Genomic DNA, 25,785 nt, shown 5'->3' with positions numbered 1-25,785 from the left:
ACGTGCTGACGCACGGGAGAGGCGGGGCGAGGCGGGGCGGGAGCGGCGGTCGGTGCCGCTGTCAGAGCCGGGACCACGAGCGGGGCGTACGGACACGCCGGTGAGTTCCGCGGCAGGGCCGGACGGTGGGGCCGGACCTAGCCGGGCGGGAGGGCCGCAGCCGGGGCCGCAGCGGGCCGGGGGTCGCGCCGGCGGCCGCGCTGGGCCGGTAGCCCGCGGTCGCGCCCCGGTGTCCTTGGCGCCGCCCGGGCGCCTGGGAGGAGGGGAGCGAGGGGGGCGGGACTGCGGCGAGACGGGCTGCCCTGCGGCCAATGGGAAGGCTCGGCTGTTCTCTTCGGGCCTATAGACGGCGAGGAACGCGGAGCCCGAGCGGCGGCGGCGGGCGCTGATTGGGGGTCGCGGGCGGGGGCGGGCCTGGCGCTCCGTCGGGGGCGGGGGTCCCGCTGCCCCTTCCCGCGCGCCTCACGCTGCCTCACGGCGCCACGGGCCCTCCGCGGGGCCGCTCCGGTCCGTCCGCGCGCTCTGGGAATGCCGCCCGACCTCGCGGCGCCTCCCGACATCTCTGGAGGGCTCTGCTGTACACGGAGGGTCTGCCCCGGCCCCCGCCCGCTCTGAGGCCCTCGCCTGCCGCGGGCCCGAAGGTGCCCGGTGCTGGATCAGCTGTGTCTACAGCCGGTGGCGCTGGCCCCGCCGCTTCCTGGAAGGTGGAATTTGTGCTGTTTTTAACCTAGAAAGTATTCTTAAGTCGCAGTCCTTACGAAGCACCCGCCATCTGGGCCGCCGTCCCCATCCCGGCTGCGGGCGGGTCACATTTAGCACTTTCATCTGCTTATTGGCGCACTCCATCCGTCATCTGTTGTGGGCATTCCTGAGGTGTGACCTTTTGGTGAGGTTTGGGCTGTGGCTGGCTGCCTCTCCATATGCTCCTCAGGCGTCACTCCCAGTGTGACCTTTGCATTCCTGTGTGACCCTGATATCCCTTATCTCAGACTTGGTTTCCTACGTCCTTGCTTCTGGTTCTCTACTTTGATCCAACTTGCAATCATCCCAGCTCCAAGCTTGCCTGTCTCTGTCCAGGCTCCTAGCTAACCTTTCCTGCAAGAGACCTTCAAAGAGCAGCTAGTTCTGCTCGCTTTGGGTCAAACGCTGGCATTAACCTCGCTGTTTTCCAGAGGTCACGGGATGCTGCTGAGTGACAGCATCAAAACTGGATATGAAACTGGAGATGATGATGATGCTACTTCTGTCCTAAAGCTTTTTCCCTGCCATATGCATGCCTGTGCTCTGGCACTGGATTCAGTTGGCTCTCTAAAATATCATGGAATGTTTGAGTGGGAAAGGATCTTAAAGATCATCCAGTTCCACCCCCGCCAATAAGCAGGGACACCTTACACTACCCCAGGTTGTTCCAAACCCCATCCACTCTGGCCTTGGACACTTCCAGGAATCCAGGGCAATCTGTACCAGGGTCTCACCACCCTCACAGGAAATAATTTCCTCCCAGTATCCCATCTAACCCTGCTCTCTGGCAGTGGGAAGGTGTTCCCCCTTGTCCTGTCATTCCAGACTCTTGTCCCTCCTCAGCTCTCTTGGAGCCCCTTTAGAGACTGTGTGGGTCTCTAAGGACTCCCTGGAGCCTTCTTTATTCTAGGCTGAACATCCCTGACTTACTTAGCCTTTCAGAAAAATAACAGTGTGTGTTTTGCTGTGTAGATCTGATGAGGCTGAACTGGGAGAATCCCCAGTGCTGTGGCACTTGTAGTCCTGCACCTGCTGGCCTTTCTTGCCAGGTGTTATTGTGGGCAAGGTGGAAATGACAAGTGGTTCCCTTCATCCTATGGGTAAATCTGTCAAACACTTTGTCTGAATTCAGGTGACTCTGGGTCTTCCTCAGGCTCTTTGAACCAAAACCTTATAGTTTGCAATGGGGAGTCTAGCCCCTGCCATGCTGGGCAGTCAGAGCTACAGAATCACTGAATATGCTCAGTTGGAAGGGACCCACAAGGATCACCAAGTCCAACTCCTGGCCCTGCACAGTACCATCCCAAGAGCCACACTCTGTACCTGAGAGCACAGCCTAAATGCTTCTTGAATTCTCAGGCTTTGACCATTCCCCTTGGGGGGGCTGTTCCAGTGTCCAAACATCCTCTGAGTGAAGAGCCTTTTTCCAATATCTGACCTAAACCTCCCCTGATGCAGCCCTCGGGTCCTGTTGTTGGTCACTACAGGGGAGAGATCAGTGTCTGAACTAGATTCAGCTGGAAGGCTGGCTAGCAAACTGATAGCTGTGATGGTGTGTTGTTTTCTCTAGTCCCTTGTGAAATTTCATTTTAATCTGGTGAACCGTGGTAACTGCTTTGCCATTGGGCTGCTGCTCGTTGGACTGGTCTGTGCTATGGAAACCTGCCAGCTAGGTCACCTCTAGCCTTGGGTCCTGCCTCTTGCAGGAGGAGCTGGGTGGAAAGGGCAGCTCCAAGAAGAGTTGCTCCAAGTGCCTGCACTTCCTTCAGGATGATTTCCAGTGCTTTCCTTGGGCTACTGTGGTTGGTAGGATGTGTGTAAAAGCCCCTGGCTGACCCCAGGCCTCCCAGTACATGCCTTGTGGAAAGCTGCAAGGTGGGACCTCTCCAAGGTCCCACACCAGCTCCAGGTTACTTTTCTGGGTTCTCTGGGTCTTTCACCTGCACTGATGTTCTTGGGTCTGGGCTTTTGAGGAGCAGCAGTCTTTCTTGGAGCCCAGTTCTCAAGTGCTTTGCACTACTCTACCCCTACCTTGCAGGCAATTTTCCCTGTAGACAGTTTCTTACCAGCTTTACCCTGGTGCACATCACAGCAAACTAAGAAGAAAACCTCAGCCAAGCAGAGTGGTCATAGAAAGGAAGCCTAGACCAACCTGGGAAGGAGAGTGATGGAAGAAGCTGAAATCAAGAGATGTGGCTGGCTTTGCTGTGCAGTGGCTCATTCGAGGCCCGTGTTGGGTACCCACCAAGCAGATTTGCATTGCACTGTTGTGACAGGGGAGGTGATGGTACCATGCTGCCAGGGATAGGAGAGGCAGACCTGGCCGTGCTGAGTGTACTGAGCAAAAACTGCATTTCCAAGCCATCAGAGACCTCGCTGTGGGACAGGGTGGATGGATTAATGCAAATTAAAAACTGATCCTAAGCTTGATTCTCCGTGCTTGGGTGGGGGGTGGTCTCTGTTCAGTGCTCTCCTGCGGTAATTAATAACCCACTTTTCTGTTCTCCCTCGACAGGAGCTTGCGTGAGGCAACAATACAAAAATGCTTAACTTAAGGACTTGTGCAGCAAAACTGAGGCCATTGACAGCCTCACAGACTGTAAAGACAATTTCCCAACACAGACCGGCAGCGCCCAGGACGTTCCAACAGCTCAGGTGCTACAGTGCACCTGTGGCTGCCGAGCCATTTCTGAGTGGGACTAGTTCAAACTATGTGGAGGAAATGTATTATGCTTGGCTGGAAAATCCCAAAAGTGTACATAAGGTAAGGATCAACCTTGCCAGGACGTCACCTTCACTTCTCTGTGTGTCTGAACAGTGGGTGCAGGTAAGTGCCACCTCTTGAGGAGTAGTGAATTCGTCAGTAGGGGCTGGATGTTTGTGGATGGTCCTTCTGCCTCACTTTGCCCAAAAGAAACAGCAGTGATTCCTGGAACAAGAAGCAAGAGGAGCTTTTTCTGTTCAAGAGGAAACGCCGTGGGCTTGGGACATGGGCATCATCCTGGATCACAAGCAGATACAAGGAATGGCTTCTGGGAATCCACTTGCTGTATTTTTTCCATCTCTGGTGGCTCATCAAGAGGATTGATTCTGGAGTGGAGGATGGGAAAAAGGGGCATGGAGGGTATTCTCCACATCGTGACTTGTTTCCTTTTTGTCTCAGGCATGGGTGGTATTCTGTGTTGGGGCAGACATAGCTAAGCTTGGCTTTGAGCTTGTGTGTGTAAAACCAGATTGCTGATCGATATACTTGGCCCCATTCTGGCCTTGTCTCTTGTGTGGACTCCACCTTGTTCCAGTGACCTGTTTACCAAGATTCCTTCCCAGCTCCTCTCTGCACTCCTCTGTCCTCTCTGCACTTCTTCATGGGTCCCCTGATGCTGAGCTGCTGTGCTCAGGCTGGGCTTGCAGCTGTCTCTCATCATGTTGGCTTGCAGGCCATCAGCCTGTGTGCCCTGCCCAGGGGAGGAAAGTCCTAATTCTGTCCTTGATGAGCATTGGCCTCTGTCCTGCCAGGTGGAGAGTCAGATCCTAGGCTGGAGCACTTGGAAGGAGTCAGGCTGTCATGGGGCCTGGCTGAGGTTTTTCTATCCCTGTGTAGCACAGAGACCAGCTGCTCCTTGCTGTGCTGTGTCCCACCAGGAAGGAGGGACATGTTCAGCTGGGAAGAGCTGGAGTGTCTTTGCTGTTGTCACCAAAAACCTCTGAGGCTTCCTGCTGGTGCAATTGTCCCAGCTGAGCACACTGAATTCATTTCCTCCATGTACATACCAGGGGTTTAAACTGCAGAACAAGCTTTAGTTCTTGCTTAAAATAGGGAAGATAAAAAGTAGGTTATTTTAGGGCATTTTCTGCATGGAATCCTTTAGCTGAGCTCCAGTTTTCAAGCCCGATGAGCAGAGTTGGATAGTAATAACGGTAAAATAATAAAAATTAGAGAAGAGTGGGAGAAAGAGGAGGTGAAGACATGGTGGATGGGTGCCAGTGGGCTGCCACAGGGTCAGTCAGTGCTGCTTGCTCCTGGGACTGCTTCCCCTTAAAAGTGGGGACACCATCCTCCTGCCTCTATTTGACCAGCTTGGGTGCTTGGTACAGCCCACACTGTCTTCCCATCCCCTAAGCAACATGATGGGTGCTTCAGGGAAGGTGGCCAAACAGCTGTGGCTGCAGGTGAGTGCTACTTGCATACATCTCAGGTAGGTTCAGCCTCCCTAAGCAGCAGCCTTGGAGTTTGGGTTGAACTGGGTGACAGGGACACAGCTCTCCCTATGGATCTGTACATTAAACAGCCCTTAACACAGACCCTTTAACTTGCCAATGTTTGAGATTTTAAATAGAAAGAGGTTTGATGACCCCATCACCCTCAAAAAACTGAAGGTGCTTGTCTGGGTTGATAAAGGACACAGCAATGTGCATAGCATGAACCCATTGCTTGCTACTTGACTGCCTGCTCTCAGCAAAGATTAAATTTGCCTTACATTTGGTTCAGGCTACTCCTCCTCGTCCTGCAGCCTTAAGCTCTGACGTTCATCATCTTCTCCCTGCTGGAGCAGGAGGTGCTGCCAGACCTGCAGACCATACCAAGCAGGGTTGATGCTTCTGGAGCCTGAGCTGCAGGTGGAAGCAATGTCCCTTGGTGCCTGCAGTGGATGGGAAATGTCACCCCTCTTCCCTCACTCTGCATGCCTGACCTCCAAGCTGAGAGACTGGGACATGACAGTATGAGCCCACACCCTTCTTCAGAAGCTGCATTTGGTAGAAGGTGCTGGTTTAGCTTGGTGAGCTGGTTTGGAATTGTTCTTAATAGAGGAGCCTGCCCTGAGCTCCACTCACAGAACTGAGCTCAAGATCCCTCTAAAGCCTGAACTGTCCTGGTGTGTGGCAGGCAGCTGGTTCACCAATTCCACTTTGCCAGTGCATGGAGGAGCACTGGGAAAGCCAGCCCAGGCTAATGCTTTGTGTTGCAGCTGTGGGACTGTCTAAAAATGCCCTGAATCTGGCTCTCTTGTACCCAAAATGTATATCTATGTATCTTATATCCTGTATGCATCTATACAGGGTATAAAAGTGAGTAGAGCACTCACAGAGCTGCCCCTCTGGGCCCAGAAAAGCTGCCACTTTTCTGGGCCATGGGCACAGAAAAGTCAAAGGACAATAACCCCATGAATTTATTATTAGTGTTACCTTTGGCAAGTGCTGGATTACGTTCAAAGTTCTCCTTCCCATGATAAAGCAGGATAACTCTGATGGGGCAGCCTCTCCCATGGGAGGTGGGAGCTCCAGAGGCACCTCTGTGCTCCTCAGAAACCCATGGGATAGCCCTTGGACTCTCTTGAATTCACAACCACATCAGCAGGTTGAAAGCTGATGTCTTTATGGCCCTTATCACAGCCTAGCCTGCCCTGTGCCATCCAGACATCATTCTGTGGAGCAATAAAGCACTCAGTGAAAGTGCCACACCTTGTTTGCAGAGTTTAAAGTGAACTTTTTCTTCCAGAACAGAAGCTAATTGCAACTCCAAGAGAAATGAGTGGCAGAAGGGAGAAGGTTATAAAGGCAACACCCCTGGCTCCGTCCCTGTTCCCCTCACCCCCCTCTGATATCAGGTGCTCCTTTTCTCTTGCCTGTCTTTATTTGCTAGTACATGAACCAACCTTTAACTGTGGAGCAAAGTCTCCAGCCAGGTTCCTCTCCATCCAAGGGTACAGAGCCCATCCCTGGGTGCTTGTCCCTCCTTTTGCAGGAGCTGATGGCTTTGGGGGCACCCAGGAGCTCTGTGAGCCTGTGGAAGGAACAAAAAGCAAGTCTTCCTCTTTTCTTGCTGAAATTTGCTTTAGCAGTCAGAACAGGGTTGAGTGTTTTCTGTCTTCCTTTTTTTTTCCCCTTGGGGGAGTGATTGTTTATCAGTAACAGTGTCAAAATGTTCCAGATCTTATTTATGTTCCTTTAGCATGACCTGTTTCTAAATTTATTCACCTTGTGCAGTCATGTGATGAGACAATGGGGTGTTTGGGTAAATTGGGACTGGAAATACCTTCCTGGGGCATGTGATGGGTGCTGCAACTGGAGGAGCTCTGGGGGGAGCAGCAGTGCTGGGGTGACTCCAGCAAAGGGCAGATTTTCAGTCCTTTCCACCCTGCTTCCAGGGGACAAAAACTGTTTTCTGCCCCAAACAACCCCTGCTTTGAGGGCACTTTTCTGCTTGATTTAAACTCTCTGGGAGTGGCTGGGCTTTGTGCATCTCTGATTGCCAAGGCTGTATTTGGTGCCCTCCAAGGTGCAGAATGCCAAGCTCCCAGTTGTTGGAGAGACCCTTGGGCTGAAGCCAGCATGCAAATCCCATAGGATTTGTTTGCTGTAGTAGCTTCCTGGGTCTGTGCTGGCACACAGCTGCTGTTCTGCTGTGCCCTCATCCTTTGCCATCATTTGGTGGCACATGAGATGAGGCACACACCTGATGGGAGGATGTGCGTTGGATTTAGTTTGGCCAGGCTCTCTCCTTCCCCAAATCTGTTGGTGCTTCTACAAGGAGACTGGTTAACTTGAGTTTGGCCTGGGATACTTCCAGACTTTTCAGACAGCGCTGGAAAAGTATGGCAGTACACCAGGTCTGTCCAGGGCTTTTTTCCCAGTGTTCTGAGTTGTTTTCTTAACACCGAGAAATGCCCATCTGCAAAGGGAACAGGAGCAGAGGAGGCAACTGCCTTGTTCTGGGCATGGGAGAGCTGGTATGGGAGTACCTCTGTAGTGCTGTCATTGGTGTCACCAAAAGGATGGGGGAAAATTGAAGAAGAGATAGAAAAATAAAAACATTGCTGGTTGGGGGCTGAACAAGACAGCTTATGCTGGGATTTAGGTCTCTGGCCATTCAGATCATGAAAAGAGGAAGAGGTGTACTTGATTACAAGGCAGAAATAATTTTCAGAAAATATTGGGGTATTTAGAGAGCAGTGGCCTCCCCTGAGGAGAAGGAAATGGGCTGGGAGTCCGGGCTGGGGCTTGCTGCTCAGAGCAATGGTTCCAAGAGCAGAGCCAAGGGATGGGGTGTCACTCTGTCCTGTCCTGGTGCTACTGCCAGGGGAGGGGTGGCTCTGGTGTTGGCCTCATGCCTAAAGAAATAATCCAGATAAATGGGAAGTGGGATAGTGATGCAGCTGGAATAGTCGGAGAGCTTGCTCTTTTGTTCAAGGCAGATGGGTGCTTTCAGCAGCAGCTGCATGGAGATGAGGTACAGAGGAGAGGCAGTTCTGTCCCCTGCTTTGGCAGTGAAGTGGAGACCTCTGTAACCTTGGCTGGAGGAGGTGTTTGGACTGCAAGTGAAGACCCTGGTCATCTCTCTTCTTTCCTTTTTCCTAGTCATGGGACATCTTTTTTCGCAACGCCAATGCTGGAGCTGCTCCAGGCACTGCTTACCAAAGCCCCCCTCCGCTGACCAGCCTCTCCACTCTGTCCCAAGCCCAGTCCCTGGTTCAGGCACAGCCTAACGTGGATAAACTGGTGGAGGACCATCTTGCAGTGCAATCTCTCATCAGGGCATATCAGGTAAGGGGACTTTGTGCTGAGGAGGGTCATGTCCTTTGCAGAGGGGCTTGCAGGGGCTGAGGTGGGCTGGAGTTAGTGCGAATGATGCACATGTTTGCATGGAGAGCACGTAGGATAGGAGCTGGGCTGCCTCATAGGAGCAGCTGATCTGTTGGAGCAGTAGCTCAGCTGATGCTTTACTGGACAATAGGAAGATTAAAGCTATTGTAATCCAAACAGGGTGGCAGGGAGGGGGAGCTTGTCTCCACACTGGGTGGTTTGCTGCTGTCTGGAATGTTGCCCCAGTGCCATGGGCTCCTGCCATGCTTAGCAGTGGCGTGGAGCACCCATCCTGCTTCCCTCTGTTGCTGACAGAACTTCCGAGGAAAGGAATGTCTCTTCAGTTAACTTGTTTTAATGACTAATCTGTGTTGTTGCTTCCAGGTCAGGGGTCACCACATTGCAAAGCTTGATCCTCTCGGCATTAGTTGTGTAAATTTTGATGATGCGCCAGTAACTGTTTCTCCAAACGTCGGTGAGAATTACTCTGCAAATTAATTCTAATGTAATTTAACTTTTTTACCCCTCCCTTCTTTTGTTTTTCTCTCCCTCTTGGTTCCTGTTCTCCTTTCCATTCCTGGTGCATTTCATAGATTCGAGGGCATCATGTAGCACAACTCGATCCACTGGGCATCTTGGATGCAGATCTGGACTCCTCCCTTCCAGCCGATATTATCACATCCACAGACAAACTGGGTGAGGGCTTTGAGAGCAGTTGGTGCTGCATTGCTTGAGCTCCCCTCTCTTTCACAGCTTCGTAGGTAGATTGCTTCACAGGCCAGGGGTCTGAAGTTTCCTTAGTAATGATCACTCTAAAATTGTGGTTGCCGGTAGCAGCAGCAGTGCAGTCTTGCCACCCTCCGGCTGTCACTCCAGCACTCAGCTTATGTTTCTTCAACCAGTACCACCAATCAGTGTTATCACTGATCTTGCTCACCCAGAAGCAAAAACCCAGAAGGGCTGGAAGCAATTGCATCTTCTAGAAATGCAAAGCAGAGAGGTTTTTTGTTGGTGAGAGCTGGAGGTCTGTTCTCTCAGCTCCTCTTGCTGCCCTTGGGGACCCTCAGAGCTGGGGGTGAATATTCTGGGTTCATCTCTGCAGGGCTGAGGCTGCCCTCCTGAACTTCTAGCTTGCCCCAGCATCTGTAAATCCTTTAACTGCCCTTCATCCAAGACGGAGCTATGAGTCCCTACTGGTGATCATAACAAGGAAGCTTTGGGATGCATTCCTGTCCAAGTAGAGAGGTGAAAATTCCAATGTGTTTGAGTGAGAGCTGCATGAGTGTTGTACAGAAGTGTGTGTGGTTCCCAGGACTTGAAATCCTGATCTGAAAGTGCTTAAACCCAGCAGCTCTCCATGTGCTTTAGAGCCGATTTCTGTAGTTTGCTACCATTCTCCTAGCCAGGATGAGGTTGCTGAACTCTGTCACCTCGCTGGTGCTTCCCAGGGTGGTTCCCTGGCACTCCAAGTGCTCCAGAGGCATGCTCATGCTCCTAACGTAGAGTAGAGCAGCAGTGATGATTACTAACCTTGCCAATGGACACAGCCAATCAGAATGCACGGTGCATGTAAACCTTCTTGATTCCTTATTCATCTGCCAGCACAGGGACACCAGCCCTGGACCTGCTGGACCTTCGGACAGGATTACATGTACCAGGAGCGGTAGGGAAGGGAGTAGGTTTTGGTTGGACCAGTTCCCTGGATGATGAGGAAGCTGCTTCATCCCATAGTTTGGACTCTGACATGCTTCTCTGGAAGACCAACCCTTGGATGAACCTCAGGAGCCATCCAGCTCCAGCTGGGAGTGTGTCCTGTGCCTCTTGCCATTTTGATGGCAAGAGGTGGGGAGATGATTGCTGTGGGAGAAGACACATGTGCTCATAGTTAGCATTGTGAGGAAAGCAGGAAGACTTTTTAGGTGAACTTAAAGTCACTCACCATGGCCGTGTAACTCCGTTGTTACAGTGTACAGCTGTAACAACATCTGAGGGAAGCAGTCCAGGCTCCATTTTTCCTGCTTCTCCAGGGTGAGTTGCCACAAGCCAAGCAGTATGTCCCAGTGTGGCGCACTGTAGTGTCAAGCATTCAGGTGTAGATAGTCCATAGGCATTGGCTGGAAGGAACCTCTGCATGGGATCTCTTGTGTATGAGCAAGCCCTTAAGCTTTAATCTCTGTTCCTTTGTGGCTTTCATATTAAAATGAAAGCCACAAAGGAACAGTGGGTAGCGGTGTTGATTTGCTTCCCAGGAATCCATGAATTCATAGAAATAATGAGTCCTGGGAACAAGATATAATGGTGGCAGCTGCCAGCTCATGCTGGGGTTGTGTCTCATGGTAGAACCCCATACTCATGTGGCTAGATCTCAGCAAAAGACTTTGTTTAACTTGCTATAAGTATTATTTATGCTGAGTAGATTTTCCCTTGATATTCTTGGAAAACCTCATCTAGTCAATCCTAGCTGTAACTGAATGAACTTAGCTTGCAAATAGTGTTCAGGAAGTGGGGAAGGAGCTGTGGTGGTGCAGAAGACAGAACTCTAGCTGGGCCTAAGGTTGGGTGTTGCCTGCTTGTGGCAGAAAAAGACAATTTCTAAGCAGATCCTGCTGTCTTTTGGCTTTGAAGGAATGTGTAGCACTTGACAGGGTGGTTAATAACAGGACTGGTTTGGTTTTGAAACTTGGAAACAATCTTGTTTCTTCTTTCAGAACAGCAAAGTCCTTTAAAGGTCAGCTTTTGTGGTGTGATCACAGTTGCCAACAGTTTAAGTGGCAGTGCTGTGATTCAAATGAGTTGGATGGTTAATCTCAGAAATTGATCCTTCTTCTCAACTGCCTTTTGTTTAGCAACTGGTTTGGCTCTGGTTTGGAAGCTCTCTTTGGATTAAGCAGTGTGATATCTGGGGAAAATGTCAGAGGGAGAAAACCTGCCCAGGGCTACTCAGTCTGAGGAGTGGTGGGGCTGGAGCCACCCAATTCCCCTTTCTCTTGTCTTTTCTATTTAAAAAAAACCAAGTAATCTCATCCTGGTCTTTCACTGCAGCTGGTCTGGCATGGTAAGTGTGTAAAACAAGGACAGGATGACTACAGGAACTCAGTATGACCCTGAAAATAGAAAGAAAGAAGCACACTGAAATCTGGGTGGTGTATGGAAGGCTGTGTGTGTCTAAGTGTCTGTCTGTCTGTCTTCTCCCCATGGAAGGCAGCTGCCTCTGCCTCATGCCAAGGGAATTGATGGAAATCCTCCTCCAGCTCAGGAAGAGATAGGCGAGCCCCTGCACTAACCTGGGCTTGAGGTCCTCCCACCTTCCTTTTCCCCATTTTGGGAAAGTGTCTGATTTTCCCTGCTGACCCAAATGACAAGTGTTTCCAAGGCCTTTTTGTAACCTAGGTGAGATTGAGGCCCTTGGATCACCTAACCTAGATGGGCAGGCAGCTCTGGTGCTGCATGTTTGCCCACCTTTGCAGCGTGCTGGCACTCCTGCCTGCACCAAGCATGCTCCAGAGAGGTGGCTGTGCATGCCTGCTGTGTCGCTGTCTTCCTTAAGAACTGCCTGCTTGTCAACACCCCAGTCTCCTCCTCTGTGCAAAGGCAGCATCCTTAACTCCATGGGTCAACCTTGAAATCCTCCCAGTAGCATGAGCAGAGCAAACCCTCTGGAGCAGGTGTTGGTGGGAGGCAGCTCCCAGCTTCTGCAGAGGGTCCCATTCCCTGTGATGCAGCTTGGCAGGATGCTTTCGGTTGTGGCAAATGAAGATGCCAGGCCACCCTCTCTTCCATCAAGGTGCAAGAGGAGAGATCTCAAACTATGCAGCTCAACTACTCCCCAGTGTCTGATACCCCCTTCCCCTCCCGCTCCTCTGTCCTCTCACCACACTTCCCACCAAGATTCCTTTTCTGCCTAGTGTATAGTCATCCTCCATCCCTGCCCTTTTGCCTCTGACGGATTTTGCCTGTATTTTAAATACTGTATTTTTTTGACTTGTGCTTTCCATGACTAGTTTTCACAGTTCCAGATTTTTTACTAACTTTGACTGCATCTCTCTGTCTTCTCCCTTTCTGCATTCCCCCTCCCTGCCCTCCCCAGACCTTGCAGTGTTCAAGGAGCGGCTGAGAGTGTTAACAGTAGGAGGTATGCAATTAATGAGCCCTTAACCCTCTGGAGTGCAGGACTCTCTTTGAATAGGTTATTCTGGTGGTAAAGTGGTAAATAGGTTATTCTGAGCTGGTAAAGTGGACCCCTCCCGTCTCCCACCACTCCTGAATTTTGTGGCGTGTTTAATTTTTAATTTCTACTCAAAGTCTTGATGTAGGTGTGTGGTTAGTGACACTTTGTCTAGTATAAATCCTCAGTTTGAGCCTTACTGGCCTTTTCTATACTGTGTTTGCATGCCTGGCTTGCTAGAGTATGTTTTGTTATGAATAATAATTTTACAAGGCCTCAATCTCCCTCATTGGTTCAAGACTCCTAAAAATCCAAGCTGTCTTCTGCTGGTTTTGTCGCAGGGAAAATTTGGCAGCTCGTCTCTTGTCTTCCTCCATCTGATGGTGTTGCTGCCTATAAATACCGAGTGTTGTCAGAGCTGTCAGGCTGCAGCAAAGAAGAAGCAAAGATGCTTAGATGTCCTAAAACTCCTTGTAAAATCTGATACTCCCCAAAGTGTGCCAGAGTGTCTTCAAAGCATCACAGCAGAACAAGCCAAAGCCCTATGGTGCACATCTGCAAGCTTCAGCAAATTACTGAGGATTCCCTGGAACCCTTCAACAGGCAGTTTATGTGGGATGCTCCTTGCCGCCTCTCTCTGGGATTTCTGTTTGAATGGGAACCAAAGAGAAACCCCAGAGACATGGGGCCAAAGTCTCGACTCCTGTCTCGTTCAGTGTTCCTAGGCATATCTCCGGAGCAGAGCTGCTGGGGCCTGGCTTCATTCCCTCTCCTGGGACTCCAGTGTCCCAGGAGCAGAGGGGATGAACAGCAGTGGCAGCCAGGAATGTGTTCCACGTTTCTGGACTTGCCCCTCAAGGCTTCACAGGAATGAGCCATGACCAGCTCTGTCATCATGGAATCACAGACTGGCTTAGGCTGGAAAGGGCCTTTCATACTGCCCAGTCCCCTAGACCAGGTTGCTCTCCAAGCCTGGCATTGAACACTTCCAGGGATTGGCTGTCTGCAGCTCACTGTCCATTCCTGACCAGACAGCAAGGGATAGACTTTTAACATGAAGTTCAAGGAAGGGGCCAGCTCAGGAGGGGCCAGTTTTTGCCTCCCATTCCCCTGAGGAAGGTGGGTTACACTGCTCTGCCATGCTTGGATGGTGTTCCCCATCCCCACTCTAAAGGAACAGGTCCTCTAAAAGCTCCCTCTCTAAAATCTGGGGTCCTGTGCTGGTTTGGAGGAAGCTGGGAGGAGTGGTATGTGTGTCTACTGCAGCTCCTGCCCTGGGGTTAGGAAACACCTTGGGACCAGGCCCGGTTGGGAGTGCAGGAGGGATGAGAAGGAGCCTGAAAAAGGGCTGTAGACTGACTCCTTCATCCACACTCCTGCTTCAGAAGGGTCACGGGACTCTCCAGTTTCTGGACCTGCTTCTGCCTTTCTGCATTGGTTTAGCAAGGCCAGCACTGTCCCTCCTCCTCTGTGCCTCAGTTTCCCCAGAGACAACCATGAGCTTCAGTGGGTAGAGAGGCACCTCTGATGGCTTTGGGGTACAGCGGGACTCACCTGCAGCCCTAAATCCCAACCTCCAGTTCTTGAGACCTGCTTGGCCCCTCTCCAGGCCCAGCTCATCTCCCCACAGCCCCATACCATGAGTAGGAGCTGCCTCCAAATCGTCATTTGCCAGCACCAGAGGGTGGAGGTTTGCTGAGCAGAGCTGGGCAAAAGCTCTAATTAAAAAGCTGTTGGTGGGGTGAAAGGGTACCTGCGCAGCCGAACCCCTGAGTGGCTGCTGGCCACCCTGCTCCTGGGTTGAGCTATTCAGGAGAGTCCATCAGAGCTCTGTTGCCTGTTCTCTTTCTTGCTTCTCGGTCTCTCCCTCCTTGGGGTTTTGTCTGTTTGGTTGTGTCTGTTTTAACTGTTTCCTTCTCTGCGTTGACTCTCCCTTTTTAATTCCTGCCACGTGCCGAGACCTCTGGTGTGCTCGGTGACTCCTCAATTCCTGTTTTCTCTCACCTTTGTTATAATTTGTTGCGTGTTTTTTGTGTTCTTGGGGCTCCAAGCTCCGTGACTCACCCTGGATTTTAATTGCCCATTTCCATGCATATACATTGCTTTGTGGTTCGTTTCCTGCGGTGCCTTCTGTAATAACTCATTGTTTGGTGCTCAATGTCTTTTTGTTTAATTAATGGCTTGGTTTTTTATCCATATAAACCTCCTTCATGTTTATTATTTTTTTATGCTGCTTTTTTTTGTCCCTTCCCCACTTCTCCCAAATTTACCTGGTCCCTGTGTGATGGTATCCACGTCCCTCTTCCTTCCTTCTTTCTCTTGCTTCTCCCACCCGTGACAAATCCTGCAGGCTTTTATGGTCTGGATGAATCTGACCTCGACAAAGTTTTCCACTTGCCCACAACCACTTTCATCGGGGGAAATGAATCGGCTCTTCCACTCCGGGAAATCATCCGTCGGCTGGAGGTGAGAAGGGTAGGGGTCTCACCAGGTCTGTGTGCAGCCAGGGGCTGGGGCAGAGCAGTTGTCTTTGGAAAATCCTGGGTCAGCCTGCACATTTTAAGATTTTCAGTTTGGGAACTGCTTCTCAGCACTCGCCCCACTCACTAGAGTCACCTCGAGTAACCTGCTTAGCTGTGATTGTGTCCAGCTTTCTGCTGCATTGCAGCAACGCACTTGGTTTGCCTAAGGTGGAACAGGCCCCAGGCAACTGGATACTGCCTTTTTTGAAACCTCTCCAGCTATGCTTTCCAGTTTGAAGCAGCAGCTGGTGCTTGCAGAGCACAGGAGTGGGCTGGAGGCCAGTGATCCCCTCTTCAGGCACTGCAGCAGTGTTGCTGTCCTGCATGGGCGTCCTTCAGAGGGTCTTGGTGCAGGTTTGAGACCCCTGGAGCTGGGACTTCCAGCTCATACAGCCAGTTCCCCTTTTCTGCCAAATTTCATCCCCTCCTGTGCTTGGACTGATCTCAAGCAGCTCTCAGGCACGCTGCAGGCTGCTCAGATGGTCTCTGCTGAGACTAGTTGACCTTAGAAGAAGCAAAACTTTGCCAACATCTTAGCCCATCTGCAGGAATGGGCTCCTCATTGTGGGAGAACCTTCTGATTCTCCCCTGCCCTGTGATATGGGATTTTGGACTGCTCACAGGTGATGCTATGGAGAGGGAAAATCTCTCCTCTGAGGTGGATATAAAGGATTTGAGGGACTGATTGTGGGCCCCTCCAGGAAGGGGAATTAAACAGCTTGATGCTGTGTCATGTGCTGGCCTGCAGCATCCTGGAACATGTCCTGCTACATCCCTTTTCCTGGGAATACAACTCAAACAAGGCTCCTGAAGTGGGGCTGTTGCAGGGTTGGCAGCTGGGTTCCCCCAGGACTCCCTCCAGCTGCCAGGCGTGAGGGTCGATGTCTCTGCTGGCACAGAAAGGCTCTTTGGCTGAAAGGGTGAAGGGGGAAATGAAGAGCACCTGGCCCTGTGATCCAGTGGGGCTGCAAGTGCCAGTCCTTTGGGGGTTTGAGGTGCTGAAGCCCTGGCTGTTGCCTGATGGCCCCTCCTTTCCCTCCCTGTTGGAGCAGATGGCATACTGCCAGCACATTGGCGTGGAGTTCATGTTCATCAATGACCTGGAGCAGTGCCAGTGGATCCGGCAGAAGTTTGAGACTCCAGGCATCATGCAGTTCACCAATGAAGAGAAGCGCACGCTGCTGGCCAGGCTGGTCCGCTCCACCAGGTACCCTGGGAGGGCTTCACCTTCTCCATGTCTTCCCCAGGAGGTTTGCTCCCAGCCAGAGTGATGCAGTCACCAGCTGAGTCATATCTTGACATCATCTGTCGCCTTCGTGAGCAGGTTGACGCCACTGAGCTGCCAGTCTGGCAGGCTCAGGTGCTGGCAAACAGCCTGAAAATGTGGATGATCCTGAAAGAAAAGGTCTAAAAATAAGGATTAAGTACAGCATGGTGTTGGAGTGGGGGGAAATGGCCAGCTGAACTCTGTGAGAAGACACTGAAGTGACTGTTGTGCGCTGCATGGTACCAGCTTGAGCATCAGCCAGTGCTGTGGCTCCCTTGGTGCAGTCCCTGTCCGTTCCCTGGTTTCTGCCCTCACTGATCCCTCCCTCCCTTTGCCTCCTAGGTTTGAGGAGTTCCTCCATCGGAAATGGTCTTCAGAGAAGCGTTTTGGTCTGGAGGGATGCGAAGTGCTGATCCCAGCCTTAAAGACCATTATTGATAAGTCAAGTGAGAAGGGAGTGGATTATGTGATCATGGGAATGCCCCACAGGTAACCTTGCTTCTAGCCATGGTGCTGCCTGGTGCGGGTAGAAGGTGGGGGGGATGTTGCTGGGGTTTGGTACTGGAGGGCACACTGGTTTCTACCATCACCAAATTGATCTTGGTTAGTGATGAACCTCAGCTGGAGAGGTGAGGCCTTGGCTGCTCTCTGCTCATCAGGATCTTTCCAGCTTAGTAAATTCATTTGGAGAGTGGTGGTGGCTTGAGGTCAGACCTGGAATCATGCTGGAATTCCAGCACCTACGTACTCTGGGGCATCTCAACAAGTATGTAGGATGTGGTGTTGGCCAAACCATCCCTGTGCTGAGAGATCTTCAGACTCCTCCTGGTTTGTCCCTGTATCTGGGTGACCCCACAGCCATCACAGGAGGTGTAGCCTGTGGCAGTGGGGGTTGTAGATCACCATCAGCACTTAATGGCTGTCAGCTGTGGCCTTGCTTTTGCAGGGGACGCCTGAATGTTCTTGCCAACGTGATCAGGAAAGAGCTGGAGCAGATCTTCTGCCAGTTCGACTCCAAGCTGGAGGCTGCTGATGAGGTGAGCTTCTCTCCTGCCTGCAGCAGGCTGCTGCTGCCTGCCCCTGAGCACTCCCCAGGGGCTGTGGCTGGATTGTGCCATTGCTTCTGGTGTCACTCAGTGGCACCGGTGTTGCATGGATTTCCACGTTGCAAGCACACCTGGGTCATGGGAGCCTTTGTAGAGCTGCCAGTGCTGGTCTGTCCTTGCCTGTCCTAGGGGTGACATGTGCCATTGTCTCCAGCACAAACTTGGCTCTTGGCAGCTCTCCAGGGCATGAAGCAGCCTTGGGGTGTTTGCTTCGGGTGGCCAGGAGCAGAAATTTATTTGTGCCCCTGGTCCCCATCTGGGATTCTAAAGCAGCTCCAAAAGCAGCTCTGTCACTGCAATAAACTCATGCTCCAAAGCTTCTGCATCATAAGCTGGGATGATTTGGCTTTTGGGAAGCTGGGCTGGGCTGGATGGATCCTGCCATGACCTTCAGTGGGATTTCAAGGTGAGAAAGCAGCAGCCTGGGGCCTCGAGGTGCCCTGATGGGCTGCCTGGCTGCACATTGGGAATGGTGCCATGGATGGCCATGCTGCTGCAGTGTGGGTAGAGCTCAGGCAAGTGTTACCTGTTATTCAGGGTCTTTGCCCAACCTACCACACTTGCTTCATCCCTCACACCTTCAGCTGTCTTTAGATGGGCTGGGTGCATGTCTGAAGTTGGCAGTGGTTTGGCACCTGGCACAGGCTTTCCTTGGTGCCAGTTCAGCTCCTGCAGTGAGTGCCTGCTGCACTGTGGCAGTACCTGCAAAAAAAGCCTCCCTCTTCCAGCCTTGAGGTCAGCACTCCTCTGTCTCCTTCCATGCCCCAAAAGCCACTCATGCCCTGGGGTGACTCTCTTGTCCCCTCCACCAGGGGTCTGGTGATGTGAAGTACCACCTGGGAATGTACCACCGGCGGATTAACCGCGTCACTGACAGGAACATCACCCTTTCCTTGGTGGCAAATCCTTCTCATTTGGAAGCAGCTGATCCTGTTGTTCAAGGCAAGACTAAGGCAGAGCAGTTTTACTGTGGGGACACGGAGGGGAAGAAGGTGAGTGCTGCTCAGATGTGTGTAATGACGTGGCCTAGGCTGGATGGATTTTGGTGGAGACAGGCTGGTGGGAAAGTGAAGTAACTTGTCTGCTTTCTGTTTGATGTGCCACTTCCCCTGCTGTCACTCTGACTTTGCTCCCCATCCTTCCCTTCTGTTTTTGGAGATAACTTTGGGAGGGGCTTGCCCACCCTAGGTTCCCATTGCTGCTTTCTTCATCTCTGAACTGAGCTGGGCTGTGGGCACAGCAAATGCACAACCCCTGACGGGGAGACAGGGACATGAGGGGAACCCCAAGGCAATGCAGGCACCACACCTTGGAGGGCTTGGCAGCAGGATCTCAGTGTGACTAGAGATAACCATTCCTGAGACTGGGAAAGTTGGAACTGGCAACAGAAGGCAGTTCTCCACACCCCGGTGGGAAGAGGCTGTGGGGAGCTGTTTGCTGTGTGATTCATTGCAGACCTGTCTCCAATCCTAAGAAGTGGAAGAGTGAGATCCAAAGTGCTTCCCTCCCTTCTGCACCCCAGGCGCTGGATATAAATAGACTGATCCTGTCCTTGCCTGGCAGGCGGTGTCCTTAGCCAGCCCCTGGGATGGTGACAAAATAACATCAGTGGCCCTGGGGCTTCTGGGCTGAAAGTGTGAGAGAACAGGGCTTCTTTTCTTCTTCCCCCAGTGAGAAAAAGGCTTTGCTTTGGGGTGTATGTATTTGGGAATGAGATTGCTGCCCAGCTGGGGCATACTGGGTACTGTTTTGCTGTCTGCTCAGGGTGCCCCAAATGTGTTGCCCTTGCTGGGGTGTGAGGAGCTGGGAGCTGGTGGCCACAGTCTTTGCCTAGTGGTGTGTCAGCTATGGCTGACTCCCCTCCCATCCCCTGGGAAAGCACTGGATGTGTTGATGAGCAGCTCTATGTCCTTTCTGGGACATAAAGGTGAAAATTCATGGGGAGGAGAGCTGGGCCCTTTCCTGGTGGTGTCCTGCTCTCTGTCCCTGATGACCACCATGGCTTCCCCTCTCCCAGGTGATGTCCATCCTCCTGCATGGAGATGCTGCATTTGCAGGGCAGGGCATTGTGTACGAGACATTTCACCTGAGCGACCTTCCCTCCTACACCACCCACGGCACTGTCCATGTTGTGGTCAACAACCAGGTGAGGAGCAAACACCCTGTGCCTGTGGGTCCCTGGCAGAGCTGTCGTTGCAGGCTCTGGGGCAGGGAGTAGCTAGAACCAGCAGCAGCTGTTTTCCTGCCAGTGTTTGTGGTAGGAGCCCTAACCTGGGGTCAGCAGGGGGTACTTCTTACCCAGCTGCTCAACAGCAGCAGCTTTTGAGCTCAGTCTGGTGCAGAGGTGATACAACCTGATGCTCAGTGCGTGAGTCTGACGGGGCTGATCCTGTCTACTGCGACGGAAACCAGAGGTGTTTCATTGGGGCCAGCATGTCCCCACAGCTGCAGCAGGTACCCGGATGTGCCACTGTGTCCAGACACAGCGGACAGGCAGCTTGTGCATCTGCAGCCCAGCTGCAGCAGCTGAGCTGCCCTTGGAGCTGTGTGACAAGTTTCCTGGGACACCAAAGCAGCTGTCTCATGCTGAGCCAGCTATGATACCAGTGTTCAAAGAAGGAGCTCATATGAAAGCTGTATCCTAAATGCAGTTGGTAACACTGTGGTTATCCGTCTGCCCTCACTTGCTACAGATTGGCTTCACGACAGACCCACGGATGGCGCGCTCCTCGCCGTACCCCACGGACGTGGCGCGCGTGGTGAACGCGCCCATCTTCCACGTAAACGCCGACGACCCCGAGGCCGTGGTCTACGTGTGCAACGTGGCAGCAGAATGGCGAAGCACCTTCCACAAGGACGTGGTGGTGGATTTGGTAAGGAATGTGGCACAAGTGCCTGAAGCTGGGACTCAGCCAGGGGTGTGCTTGGGTGCCTCCTGGGCTATTTGGGACCCTCCCTCACGTGGCCTAGGTAGCTCCCAAGTGCTTTTGGAGCGGTAGATCACAGGCAGGCATCTTTCCTTTCCTGGCAGGTTTGTTACAGGCGCAACGGGCACAATGAGATGGATGAACCTATGTTCACGCAGCCCCTGATGTACAAACAGATCCGGAAACAGAAGCCAGTGTTGCAGAAATATGCAGAGCTGCTGATTTCCCAGGGGGTGGTAAATCAGCCGGAGTATGAGGTACCATCTGCGGGCCCTGAAAGGGGAAAACTGCTAGTGGCATCTCCAGGGAAAACTACTTACGTGGTTCAGACCTGGGTGTGAAGGCCCACGTGGGCCTACAAGAACCACGTTCTTGTGCTTGTAACCTAAAGGTGGCAGAGCTGTGCTGGGGTTGGGTGTGCGCTGCAGACCTGGCAGCAATGGAGTTCAGAGCCAAGGCTCATCTTTGAACTGTGCCAGCTCTGAAAAGTGCAGTAACATCTCGTTCAAGGTTCACCCTGTGATCAGTGTGGAACAGGTGATGCAGCTCTGGGCACTGCAGCACAGGCAGGTCCCAGTGCTCAGGATTGCTGTGGCCACGGGTATCTGGGGCAGATCCTGTCCTGGTTCTGCTGCTTGGGCAGCTCACGACGCAGAGGTTCCACCAGCCCTGCTTGCCCTGGCGCCATCTTTCAGCATCAGTAGGATTGGACAGCTCTGAGCATAGCAGAGCTATGCCTTGGTGTACAGGGCTGTGGCTGTGCTCTCTGAGGCTGACTGCACAGCTTTGGGACTTCTATGGCAGGGACCACCTCTGCCCTCCAGCACCCTTGCAAGCTTACCAAGGTCCTCAGGCTCAACACCCTCATTTGGAGATCCCCCGTTAATGTTTTTCTGCCTCTTGTTTCTGCCTTTCAGGAGGAAATTGCCAAGTACGATAAGATTTGTGAGGAGGCCCATGCCAGATCCAAGGATGAGAAGATCTTGCACATCAAGCACTGGCTGGACTCACCTTGGCCAGGTAAGGCAGTAGCGGTGATTGGGAGGCCAGAGCAAGGCACCCGGCCTCTCTAGATCCATGGCAGAGATTTTCTAGTAAGCCACCCCACAGGGGAGGTTAGAGGTGCTCTTCCCGTTCCTGGTGTCCCTACTTCTGCTTGAGGGTGTCCGTGTCCTGGGGTCTTCCCACAGATCTGGCACACCTGATGGTGTTTCTCCTTCTCTGACAGGTTTCTTCACTTTGGATGGGCAGCCCCGGAGCATGACCTGCCCTTCCACTGGCCTCAATGAAGAGGACCTGACACACATTGGCCAAGTGGCCAGCTCGGTGCCAGTGGAGGATTTCACTATCCATGGAGGTAGGAGCTTGTGAAAGCTGTGCCAGACTGGGCATTTGTTCCAGAGAGCTGTGAGATAGGGCTGAGATGTGGCCTGGAAGGTAGGGACATACTGGACTGCTTCAATATGGGTGGGCAGCAGGTCAAGGGTGGGGATCCTCCCCCTGGGTGCTGCATTCTTGAGACACTGCCTGGAGCTTTGGGGGCCCCAGAACAAAACCTGGACCTGTTAGAGCAGGTCCAGAGGAGGCCTTGAAAATTATACCAGTGCTGAAGCCCCTGTGCAGGAGCTCCTAGAGAGCTGAGTATGTCTAGCCTGAAGGAAAGAAGGCTCCAGGGAGACCTAAGAGACCCTTCCAGTGCTTAAAGGAGCTTGCAGAGAGATGCAGAGGCACTTTGCACCAGGACTGTGGAGTGACATGACAAGTGGGAATGGTTTCCCACTGCCAGAGGGCAGTGTTAGATGGGATATTGGGAAGGAATTCTTCCCTGTGAGTGTGGTGAGGCCCTGGCACAAGTTTCCCAGGGAAGTTGTGGCTGCCCTGGAAGTGTTCAAGGCCTGGCTGGACAGGGCTTGGAGCAACTTGGTCTACTGGAAGATGTCCCTTGTAGTGCAAGAAATCCCTATGGCAGGGGTTGGGCTGGATGATCTTTAAGGTTCCCTCTCACCCAGACTCTTACGAGAACTTGTTTATGAGGGAGCTGTGGGTAAGGGAAGTGAACCAAGGAACAGCTCTTCTTTGGAGCTGATCCTTCCCTGCAGCTCTGCTTTCTTCATCCATGATTCATACCTCCAGAAGAGGAATCCATTCCTCTGCCCATGGCACTGTCAGTCTGTCAGTCTGTGGGCTGGTTGTGGAGCAGAGCTGGTGTCACTGGAGCTCTGTCCTGTGCTGGCTGTGAACCAGCTCTTGTCCTGGCAGGTCTGAGCCGTATTCTGAAAACCCGTGGGGAGATGGTGAAGAACCGGACCGTGGACTGGGCCCTGGCAGAGTATATGGCATTTGGCTCCCTGCTCAAAGAGGGCATCCACATCCGCCTGAGTGGCCAGGATGTTGAGAGGGGGACATTTAGGTAAAGCCCTGCTTTTGGAGGCTGTAAAGGCAATTCCACCGCTTCTGGGAGGGATCCAAAGGCTGATGATGAAGTTATTCTTCTCCCTTTTCCAGCCATCGCCACCATGTCCTGCATGATCAGAATGTGGACAAGAGGACCTGTATCCCCATGAACCACCTCTGGCCCAACCAGGCTCCCTACACTGTCTGCAACAGCTCCCTGTCAGAGTACGGTGTCTTGGGTGAGTGAGTAGGTCTGTGCTCACTGCCCAGGGTGAGGCCGCTCTGGAAGGGTAACCTGACCCTCTCACTGCTCTTCCATTCCTCAGGATTTGAGCTGGGCTTTGCCATGGCCAGTCCCAATGCCCTGGTGCTTTGGGAAGCCCAGTTTGGGGATTTCCACAACACTGCTCAATGCATCATCGACCAGTTCATCTGTCCCGGGCAGGCCAAGTGGGTCAGGCAGAATGGCATTGTCCTGCTGCTCCCCCACGGCATGGAGGGCATGGTAAGGACTCCTCTGGCTCACCCTGAGGTGGAACCCTGCACAGCAGTGGCACTGGTCATGATGTGGCAGTGCCTTACTTGGAGTTCTCATGCTTGCCTTGGCCTGCAATGACCATCCCCCTTCTTGGTCCCCGTAGGGTCCCGAGCACTCCTCAGCCCGCCCAGAGCGATTCCTGCAGATGTGCAACGATGATCCCGATGTGTTCCCTGTGAGTGGTGGCCCCCATGGTGGCGTGGTGCTCAGCCTCCTGTGCCCTGGACTGGGCTCGGTAGAGGGCAGCAACACTCGTGTGGGCTTAGCACAGTGGGAGCCAATGGCAGGAGGCTTACGATGCCTTGGTCTCGTGCTGGCCCGAGGGTTTGGGGAAAGGGTCTGAACCTGGTGCCCAGGCTGCACCTCCACGGAACCTGGCATAGTCCAGGGGAGAGGTGGCCCTGAAAGTGGAATGAGAGGGGGTTGCTGGCCACCCCTATGGCCAGACTAAGGTGGAGGGCACAGCCCTGGAGCCTCTCCCAGATCTCTGTGGGTCTCTGTGCTCGGGACAGTGAGGGAAGGGAGGGAGGGAGGGAGGGAGGGAGGGAGATAGGGAGATAGGGAGGGAGGGCTGGGGCCTACTCTTCTGCCTGCTGCTGGAGCCACGAGGCCAAGAGGTACCTTGTGTTTCCTGAAATCCCCTCACCCGTGCTGGCCAAGGCAGAAGCTGGATGACTTTGATGTGCGTCAGCTCTATGAGTGCAATTGGATTGTCGTGAACTGCTCCACTCCAGCCAACTTCTTCCACGTCCTGCGGCGCCAGATCCTCCTGCCCTTCCGCAAACCGGTCAGTGCCAGCAGCTCCGTGCCCAGCTTGGTGCCCAGGCAGGGCACTGTGTTCCTGCTGGGTGTTTCCCTGGACTGGGACTGGGCTGGGGGCAGCTTCTTCCTGTACCTCGGACATGGGCAGCTGGCTGCTGCCTGGCCAAGGACCTCATGGTGCTCAGGACTGGCTTGGCATTTGATGTGCAGCTGCTGTCTCGTGTGGGCTGCAAGGGCTGTGTCCCCTTCCCAAACTCCACGGGGAGGTCAAGGCTGTTGGAGCCAACAGACACTGCTACATACCTACCTCAGCCAGTTCCAGTCAGCTCCAGCCATGGGACAGGCAGGTCCCTGGTAGCCCCTCTGCCTCTTCCCCATGGGACATCTCGACTGGGATGGTTGGTGCTGTCGGGAATGGATGCCCAATCTGGCAGAGCACTGCAGCTGAGTGAGAAGCAAACCTCTGGCAGCTGCTCCCTTGCTCAGGCAGGATGGCCAGGGGAGGGCAGACAGGGGAGGTGTTTCTGGCAGGGTTGACCGCCTTGCTCTGCCTCTTCTTCTCCACTCCAGCTGATAATCTTCACTCCAAAGTCGCTGCTGCGCCACCCCGAAGCCCGCTCCAGCTTTGATGACATGCTGCCAGGTACAAGAAGCACAGAGCTGCCTGTGTGCCCCCCATGCTGCTCCGCAGGGTGAAGGGCAGGAGTCTGTGGCCTTGGGTAAAGCCTGCCTGACTGCAGCCGCCCCATGCTGGAGGCTGGCTGAGTGAGGCCATGGCCTTCTCCTTGGCACATCAGAGCCTCATTAGAACTGAGCCTGCCACCCTTGGGAGACTTGGCTCCATGGGGCTTCCTCCATGGGAAGGGATTTGACAGCCCCAAGTGGCACGTGATGGTTTGTGGTGGGAGTTGTTCCTGTTCCTGGGTGAACTGACTCTTCCTCTCAGGGTCCTGGCAGGGGCTGGCATGGGATTTGGCTGCTGGCACAGTGCTGTGGCTCAGGGTGCTGTTCTCTTTCTTGGCAGGCACCCACTTCCTCCGTGTCATCCCCGACAGTGGCCCTGCAGCCCAGAACCCCGAGCAGGTGAAGCGGGTGCTGTTCTGCACCGGCAAGGTGTACTATGACCTGACCCGTGAGCGCAAGGCCCGGCAGATGGAGGCCGATGTGGCCATCACCAGGGTGGAGCAGGTGAGCAGCGTCCTGCCAGCACCGTGCCTGCGGGCTGGGGGTTCTGCAGCCCCTGAGATGCTGCCCCACATCTCCTGTGACGCCACTCTCTGCCCCCCGCAGCTCTCCCCATTCCCCTTTGACCTCCTCCAGCGGGAAGCCCAGAAATACCCAGCTGCCGAGCTGGTGTGGTGCCAGGAGGAGCACAAGAACCAGGGTTACTATGACTATGTCAAACCCCGCCTTCGCACCACCATCAACCGTGCAAAGCCTGTCTGGTAAGGATGCAGTGGCTGGCTCAGAGGCTGGGAGGGAGCTGGTCGGTACAGACCCTTCTCACGGCCCACCTTCTCCCTGGCAGGTATGCAGGGCGGGAGCCAGCAGCTGCCCCTGCCACTGGCAATAAGAAAACTCACCTGACAGAGCTGCAGCGGCTCCTCGACACGGCCTTCAACCTCGATGCCTTCAAGGACCTGGCCTGAGCGCCGGCGCGGCGCAGCATGCTCCTCTGTCTGTCTGTCCGTCTCTCTGTCCTTCGCTCGCCTCCCGCCCTCAACTACAGATCTTGTCAACCCCATACTGGTGCCTCGAGTCCTTGTCTGCCTCATGCCAGGG

The 25,785-nt window shown here is 53.3% G+C and overlaps 1 protein-coding gene across 3 annotated transcripts; it reads left to right on the top strand.

Moving 5' to 3' along the window:
- Positions 1-25,747, top strand: OGDH (oxoglutarate dehydrogenase). 3 transcript variants are annotated; one of them, XM_064730940.1, is made up of 24 exons: positions 1-100; positions 3,257-3,505; positions 8,098-8,283; positions 8,707-8,797; positions 12,410-12,454; positions 14,838-14,953; positions 16,062-16,216; positions 16,619-16,765; positions 17,223-17,313; positions 18,195-18,374; positions 19,400-19,528; positions 20,076-20,255; positions 20,414-20,566; positions 21,227-21,329; positions 21,538-21,666; positions 22,569-22,719; positions 22,815-22,942; positions 23,030-23,208; positions 23,345-23,416; positions 23,906-24,028; positions 24,574-24,646; positions 25,028-25,191; positions 25,294-25,448; positions 25,532-25,747. In XM_064730940.1, the coding sequence occupies exons 2-24, from the start codon at positions 3,284-3,286 to the stop codon at positions 25,650-25,652; spliced, it is 3,093 nt and encodes a 1,030-aa protein (XP_064587010.1). In that variant the 5' UTR covers positions 1-100; positions 3,257-3,283; the 3' UTR covers positions 25,653-25,747. The 3 variants fall into 3 exon arrangements, with proteins under 3 accessions (XP_064587010.1, XP_064587011.1, XP_064587012.1); XM_064730941.1 differs by lacking the exons at positions 8,707-8,797; positions 12,410-12,454 and adding an exon at positions 8,916-9,018; XM_064730942.1 differs by lacking the exon at positions 12,410-12,454 and having other exon boundaries at positions 2-100.
- Positions 25,748-25,785: the final 38 nt, after the last annotated feature.

The sequence above is a fragment of the Zonotrichia leucophrys genome, chromosome 22 (assembly GCF_028769735.1).
Source record: "Zonotrichia leucophrys gambelii isolate GWCS_2022_RI chromosome 22, RI_Zleu_2.0, whole genome shotgun sequence".
Classification (NCBI taxonomy): domain Eukaryota; kingdom Metazoa; phylum Chordata; class Aves; order Passeriformes; family Passerellidae; genus Zonotrichia; species Zonotrichia leucophrys.
This window is presented reverse-complemented; position numbering and strand designations above follow the sequence as displayed.

What these genes read in the sequence shown, in the direction of transcription:
- OGDH (XM_064730940.1), top strand. Translation starts at nt 3,284, where the DNA reads ATGCTTAACTTAAGGACTTGTGCAGCAAAACTGAGGCCATTGACAGCC. An exon ending in ATCCCAAAAGTGTACATAAG is followed by an intron (nt 3,506 to 8,097) that starts GTAAGGATCAAC and finishes CCTTTTTCCTAG; the next exon opens with TCATGGGACATCTTTTTTCG. An exon ending in CCATCACCAGGGTGGAGCAG is followed by an intron (nt 25,192 to 25,293) that starts GTGAGCAGCGTC and finishes TGCCCCCCGCAG; the next exon opens with CTCTCCCCATTCCCCTTTGA.